The sequence below is a fragment of the Wyeomyia smithii genome, chromosome 2 (genome assembly GCF_029784165.1).
Source record: "Wyeomyia smithii strain HCP4-BCI-WySm-NY-G18 chromosome 2, ASM2978416v1, whole genome shotgun sequence".
Lineage (NCBI taxonomy): Eukaryota > Metazoa > Arthropoda > Insecta > Diptera > Culicidae > Wyeomyia > Wyeomyia smithii.
In genome coordinates, this window is record NC_073695.1 from 51,619,724 (window position 1) to 51,627,119 (window position 7,396).

The following is a 7,396-nucleotide window of genomic DNA, read 5'->3' on the forward strand; positions in this document are numbered from 1 at the left end:
TTGGCCAATCTTGTGAGGACTTAAGCTTTCTCCGTGTAGGTTAGAGTGCCAAACAAAATGGCTTATCTCCTACGATGTGTTTAACCCGTAAAGACCCGGGACGGAGCTTGTTTTTTGAAAATGCTCGTTCTCAGCACTGGAACGGCCGATTTGGGAAAACTTGAACTTTTATTCAAGGGGAATAGTTGCTCTTAGTTTGAGTAAAGATGCCACCCCTCTGGACCCCTCCCCGTTTTTGTGAGACGCAGAAATGTCTGTGTTTTTTTTTCTAATTTTCCAAACAGATTGAGCAAACACTGGGAATTTCCAAACGTATCAATTGCTCCATGTATCAAATCATGTCAGGTGGATGAAATATGGTATGTAAGAGTGAATTTTGGAGTTTCCAAATTATTTCAGTACGAAATCACAAAACTACGTATATTCATAAAAATTCAAACAACAAAACCGTTCTTCAAATTTTAAGCTCTACATTTTTGCGGTAAGGTCTCCTGAATCCATACGTGATGAAATATTTAAACCAGTTTAAATTCACCAAAGTACGTATTTTCATGGAAACCTAATTTTTTCAGTCTCTCACGGTAGGTTTCAATTTTTTTCAAGCTCTATATTTTTAGAGTAACATCTTCTGAATCCAAAGATGCTGAAAGATTTATTCTAGCATGCACAGATTCAGAGAAAATCAAGTTTTCATAAGAACTCGTACTTTAGTGAATTCAAACTCGTTTTTCTCTAAATCTGTGCATGCTATAATAAATATTTCAGCATCTGTGGATTCAGAAGACGTTACTCTAGAAATAAAGAGCTTGAAAATTGAAGAGCCAAATTCAGGAGACCTTACTTCAAAAATTTAGAGCTTAAAATTTGAAGAACGATTTTCTTATTTGATTTTTTATGAAAATACGTAGTGTGGTGATTTTTTACTGAAATAATTTGAAAACTCCACAATTCACTCTTACATACCATATTTCATCCACCTGACATGATTTGATACATGGAACAATTGATACGTATGAAAATTACAAGTGTTTGCTCAATCTGTTTGAAAAATTAGAAAAAAACACAGACATATTTGCGTCTCACAAAAACAGGGAGGGGTCCAGAGGGGTGGCACCTTTACCAAAACTTAGAGCAACTATTCCCCTTGAATAAAAGTTCAAGTTTTCCCAAATCGGCCGTTCCAGTGCTGAGAACGAGCATTTTCAAAAAACAAGTTCCGTCCCGGGTCTTTACGGGTAACCAAGCGGGGCAAAGCACTTTGTCCTCCGGCGCCGACCAACTATGCCCGCATACTAAACACTCATTATTTTCGTAATATTATAACGAACATTCATTGCCGAGCACAACAAAAATATACAATTTGACATTTCATCAAATAGCAACGGTTCGGCTCGTTGCTATCGCGTTGCCAAATTTATTAACTCGCTACTACCCGAGGTGAGAATTGTTATTTCCCAAACCAAGATAGCAACGCCCGGTGCGGATGCCGCGTTATGGTGAGAGTTGCCAAACTAGCTTTAAAAACTTCAATTCAGCCACTGGTGGGCTTGCTCTTAGATCATTTGGCCTGGAAACGCTCAATTGTTGTTGAACGCAGATTGTATCACTTGGAGCTCGCCGATATATTAACTTATGTATGTTTTTAAAAACCTAACCCATCGCACACTGGGAAAAAATGTATGAGCTGGCAACCTGAAATAAAGCATTTCTTACGTAAAATTGGTCAACAAATCGATTGGTGATGGCCTTTTCACCCTATATTTGCGTGTTTTTGGGTTGACCAATTTTACGTAAGAAATGCTATGTTCCAGGTTGCCAGCTCAGCGGCGTTTATGCAGCGGGAATTTGGGTCCATTTTTTTTCATAGTAGATGGCGCTAGCAGATGGTGTTTCAATCGTTTAGCTGCTTGACGCTCTGTTCATTTGTCTAGAGGTAGAAATAGAGAGGACTTCGGGAAGTCGTGCCGTAAGTAAATTTACCACTTCCACTCTTTTCTCGTAGTCTGCAAGATCTGCGTCCGGCTGTTCAACGTATTGAAATTCAGGACAACAAGGAATATACAGATGAACATCCAGCGGTTACCAACTGGAGAAATATTTGCAGAATACTGGCAGAAAATTGCAAGCAGAACCTGAATGAACAGTGGAGACATATCCACAGTACGATCTGATGAACAGTGGAGACATATCCACAGTACGATCTGCACCACAGGGCGAGAAGTGTCGGTTACAACTGCTACAACCACGTCCAATGTGTGGTTTCACGCTGAGTGCCAGCGAGCGATGGATATGGAGAATCGCGCCAGAGTTCACATGATGAATACGGCTGTGTGAAGTCAGAGCGGAGAGAGGTACCGAGCGCTAAAACCGCTGAAAAGATTCTCCATCGCCTGAAGAAAGGCGGAGGGTTGCTTCAGGCACGACGCAGAAACTTCTACAAAACGATCAGAGGAATCAGGAACCGAAACATGTAAATCCTTGTCATGTGCAACGACACGGAGGGGAACCTAATTACCGATAGAGCAGAGATGGGCAGGCGTTGGAAACAACATCGCAGTCTGCTGTTAAACGGCGAGGAAAACCAGAGGCATCGAAAAGATATTGATACTGCATATAATACATCTTGGGAAATTTTTTTAGAAAAAACCTTATTCCATTTGTGACTCTCGTGAGGATTGGGAAACAACCTCTGGTCAGTTCTCGTAATGCTTTGTTTGGCACACATTTTCACATTATTCTTGCGGAGACGGAGGATTGCTCCAGATCCAGACACGACGGACGCAGAAACTTCTACACGCAGACCATTGGAATCAGGAACCGAAACGTTTAAGCCTTTGTCATGTGCAGGGAGGTGAACTCGATTACCGATAAATCAGAGGTGGTCAGGCGTTGAAAACAACATTGCAATATGCCGTTGAACGGCGAGGAAAACCAGAGGCATTGACAGGATATTGATCCTGCATATTGAGAATGATGGACAAGCTGAGAAACTACAAGGCAGGTGGAATGTACAACATTTTTTTGCACTACGGACCAAACTTTTTGCGACTAATCCTTGATAAATGTTCACTTTCGTTCAAAGAAATGCCGCAGAAAAAAATTGAATTTAGAACATCCATTCCAAATGTTGGTCAATCGGTCGCTAGATGAATATTTATCCAGGCACAATAGCGTTAAATTCTCAAAGTAGTCAGCAAAAAATAGATGCCTAAAATTTCATTCTCCTTCGATTCAGTTTAAAAAGGAAAAACACCATTTTGATTTTCAACAATGTATTGCAGTTGCTTAGAAATTAACAATGAAAAGCTATTTACAACAGAGGATGTCCGCCAAATTTTTCCCGATCGTAGTGACCGCAGCAGCCATGATTTCCGGTCGGCAGAACATCAACCAAGTCCGGATTGCTTGACGGGATACTAGGTTAAAATTAGGAACGTCTAGATCACATAGCTGGGGGGAAATCCGGTGTACGCCGAGTAGGCACCAAAAGCATGCAGACCGCTATACGCAAGCGGAGCATGTGCGACTGCCGCTGGAGCAGCTACCAGCTTAGCCGCCGGAGCTACCAGCGGAGCAGCAGCAACGTACGGAGCAGCGATTGCGTGATTGATGGTGTGGGCATTGTAGGAGGTTGCGTACGGTGCTACAACGCCTGCCGCAGCTAGCGGAGCAGCGACTGGGATGACTCCAGCCGACACTACCGAGCTTAAGGCACAGATGGCTAAGCAGATCTGGAATTAATTTAAAAGTATGATTAAAATTGAAACAGTTAGCTTCAAACCCAAAAAATCTTACAACAAATTTGGCAGACATTATTTTGAGTGGAGTTTATACAGAGAAGATAGAACTGAACTGAAGGAGTAAAAGCTAACTGGTAACTGACGCTGCATTCGAAAAATTTTCGTTTTTATACAACAAATTCCAAACCAATTACCGCCGATGCAAGTCGACTCGAAGGGACAATCGCAAATCGTGCGGTCATTACGCTTCAATTTTTCCATTCGGTCGGTTTTCCTTTGGTAGGGTGACATCGCTGTCTGAAGAATAATTCAGCGAATAAAAATGGCACGCCTTATGAATAGCAATTAGCGCAATGCGATCAGCGCTCGAGGGATGTTCATTTTCGATTCGACTAGTAAACTACAGTTGTGGAAAGATTTCAATCGTGAAAAAGTATGACGAAATGAACAACAAAAAATATTTGTTGAGGTAAATTACTGCACGAATGTGTTGTTTTTCTGTGATAAATCTGTTATTTGCAGTTAGCACGAAAAGCACCGGACATATCGATATAAACCACATTGTACCAATGCATGTTACTTCATTTGAAAACAATGTTTGGAAAAAGAAAGTTAGTTGTTTTTGTTCAGATGCTGTCAGCATCTCAGATTTGTTACGCTTTGTTCAAAATGATCGTAGAATTTGATCGCTACGAGATCGAGTACAGTGTGTTGGGAAACTTCTCGAAAATTCGAATTCGAAAATACAATCGCACAACACCGGTGATAAACGGATCCTATGATTTGGCGTACGATTTGGATGACAATTACGAAGTAGCTACTCTGTAAGTTATTAACTATACCATGAAGCTTATCCGTTGCTTTCCCGGCTTTCAGATCGGAATAACTTGCTCTAGAAGTTCCTTGGGAAATAACCAATATAACGCCATTCCAATGAAACTGTCGCCGATGCCAGTTTGTAACTTCATCAAAACTTATGCCTACGACTACCAGTACATTTATTTAAACAAATCTAATTTCCCGCAAGTTCCACCGGAAGGGTTGTGTCCCTATCCAAAGGGAACTTATTGGGTCAAAGATTTGGCCTTGGATTCATCAGCTTTTCCACCTGTTCTTCCAGAAGGTTACTATCGGTGCTATCTGGATGTTTACTACATCGCCAACCGGACTTTGCTGCATCATCAGGCTTACTACAGTAGAATTAGAAAAGAACTATTAAAGTATTAAAATTATTTCTACACGTTTGTTGAGACTTGCCCATCCCTACCCGCAAGAGTTATGTTCCAAACACCTGTCGAAATGAGGCGTCATACCCTTTCGCCTTCATCAACATGTCCACGCACTATTCAGTCCAGGCATGTATTTGTGTCTCGGTTGTATGCTAATTGGAGTGCTGATTGATCAACGTTTGTGCCCATCGCCGATTGCATAATCGCTTCCACCCACCACCACCAAGCACAATACGGCCTAACCTTGGCGAGGTCGTCCCGATCCGCCAAGACAAACAGGGTCGGAACCTTGTCAACTGTCGACCGGCAGCGCGATCGCAAATGTGTTTTCTGTTTGCAGATTTTTTTCAGGATAAATCCGTTCATTGACAGAATATTGAATTTACTATCTGCGACCAGAATTATAATTTGCCGTGCATCTAGAAGAGTATAAATACTGAGTTCTTCGGATGAGCGAGACACAGTTCCATTCACAAACAGTCATCAATCAGTTCAGCAAAGATGTTCGCAAAAATAGTAAGTCGTCGAAATATGAATCCTTTTTTGTCATATGCTTTAATTATTCTATCAACAGATCTTCTTCTGCGTTCTGGCCATTGCCAGCATCTGTGCCAAGCCCCAGTTTCCACTGGCATATTCTTCCCCTCTGTTGGCCAACCCAGCAGTAGCTGTTGCATCACCGTATGCAGCCGCTTACACTGCTCCTGTTGCTGCTGCGTATACTGCAGCTTCTGCTCCACTAACCGCTGCCTACCCCAGCGCTTATGCTGGATATCCCTATGCTGCCTACAACTCGGTTTTCCTATAGAAGCTTCCACATGCTATAAACAATGTTACCAAATGGCTTTAACTGGACCTGGATGAAAAAATCTGCGATATGGTTATAGAAAATGCACCCTCGCTTTTTAAGTGTAATAATTTATAATTTTCATAATAAAGGCACTGTTTGACATAGCAAATCGAAATTATGTTTAAGATTGACTTTTTAAGGATTCCCGGATCCGCTATAAATAAGTTTAAACTCGGGCATAATCTGGTCTTTGGAAATACTAATTTTAAAACGTAGTCTCACTCAGTAAATCTTTATAACGGTGATACCTAATATTACAATTCGATGGATCAAACTTCAAATAAGTTCTACTTGGAAGATTCGGCTATCCTCATATTTGATTTAAAATGATTTTTTTCCTTTTCCTATTTTGTAGTAATTCTTTTTACGTTAGTCAGTGTTGGTAGTCCACCATATTGCGACATTTCGAGGAAAAGGTGATTTAAAATTTACCCTTAATTTCCTCGTTTCTTCAATTTTATGGCATTACAAACACATCTCTAAGAACAAAAAACTATCAAAGGTATTGGTTTTACACTATCGCAACCAGTTAATATGCAGGTACTTTTCAAAAGTACTTGCATATTTTTTCCCATCTCATACAAACTTCACCAGCAATCGGCGGTATAACCGTTGCTTGTACAATATAATTCCAATTAATCAAATGACATATTTCTACGTATAATTTAATACCCACATTAAGTTACGAGCTTCTAATGTTCTGAAAGTTGTTACTTGTATTATTCTTAAATTCATTCCCGTTGAACAAAATCAATCTGTTTCGGGTCAATATTTCAATCGGTTCAATGGATATTTTTGGAATCGGGATTATGCCCAGAAGCTGATTATCGACCCTAGATACAACTTCGAATCGAATATTGTATTTCCAAATCGAGGATATAATAAGGGGCGGAGTGGGGGAAGTCGGTGTTATTTATTATGAATTGATAACATCGAACAGAACCATCACTGGTGCACGGTATCGTCTTCAATTAATGTGATTGAGCCGACCAATACACGAGAAACGGCCGCAATATGAGCAGAAGCACGAAAAAGTAGAACTACTGCATGACAACGCTCGGCCTCCAACCAGTGAAAATTTCACAATGAGAATGTAATGCTAGTCCCAAGCACCATCTATCTGGTTTATTTTGCAATTATGTTGGTTGGACCAATAACGGAGTGCAACTACGGGCAGTCTACCTAAGCTAAACTGAGCAAAGGTATGCATGACAACACTCGGCCTCATACTGCCAAAGTCGTTAAAAATTACACAATAACGATTAAATGAAAATTACTGAAACACTTTTTCAATTCCAGTATTGAAAATATACGATAAATAACTTCAATTTGTTTTCAAGTCGATTTTCTCGGCAAACCGCGACGTAGTGGTGGTGATGGACGACGAGACTTATTTCAACCTGGATGGTAACGATTGGTAGGGCACTTCGTATATTACATCTCCCACGAAGGAAGTGAGCTTCTATGTGAAGTTTATTCCACACACCAAGTTCCCCAAGGACTGGCCGTGAGTGGGGAAATTCAGAGTACGAAATACCTGCCGGTTGTTGCGTCGTTCATCAAAAAATACCATAAGG

The 7,396-nt window shown here is 40.7% G+C and overlaps 3 protein-coding genes across 3 annotated transcripts; 2 read left to right on the forward strand and 1 right to left on the reverse strand.

Moving 5' to 3' along the window:
• Window positions 1-3,255: 3,255 nt before the first annotated feature.
• On the reverse strand, window positions 3,256-3,899 carry LOC129720241 (uncharacterized). Its single transcript, XM_055671691.1, has 2 exons — window positions 3,796-3,899; window positions 3,256-3,731 (listed from the first exon to the last, which is right to left on the reverse strand). Exons 1-2 carry the CDS (start codon window positions 3,811-3,813, stop codon window positions 3,438-3,440), a joined length of 312 nt encoding a protein of 103 aa, XP_055527666.1. The 5' UTR covers window positions 3,814-3,899; the 3' UTR covers window positions 3,256-3,437.
• Window positions 3,900-4,409: 510 nt separating this feature from the next.
• On the forward strand, window positions 4,410-4,967 carry LOC129719613 (uncharacterized). Its single transcript, XM_055671004.1, has 2 exons — window positions 4,410-4,553; window positions 4,617-4,967. The coding sequence occupies exons 1-2, from the start codon at window positions 4,410-4,412 to the stop codon at window positions 4,965-4,967; spliced, it is 495 nt and encodes a 164-aa protein (XP_055526979.1).
• A 415-nt stretch (window positions 4,968-5,382) lies between these two features.
• LOC129723695 (cuticle protein 18.6-like) lies at window positions 5,383-5,934 on the forward strand. Its single transcript, XM_055678057.1, has 2 exons — window positions 5,383-5,485; window positions 5,544-5,934. Exons 1-2 carry the CDS (start codon window positions 5,471-5,473, stop codon window positions 5,775-5,777), a joined length of 249 nt encoding a protein of 82 aa, XP_055534032.1. The 5' UTR covers window positions 5,383-5,470; the 3' UTR covers window positions 5,778-5,934.
• The last annotated feature ends 1,462 nt before the right edge of the window (window positions 5,935-7,396 follow it).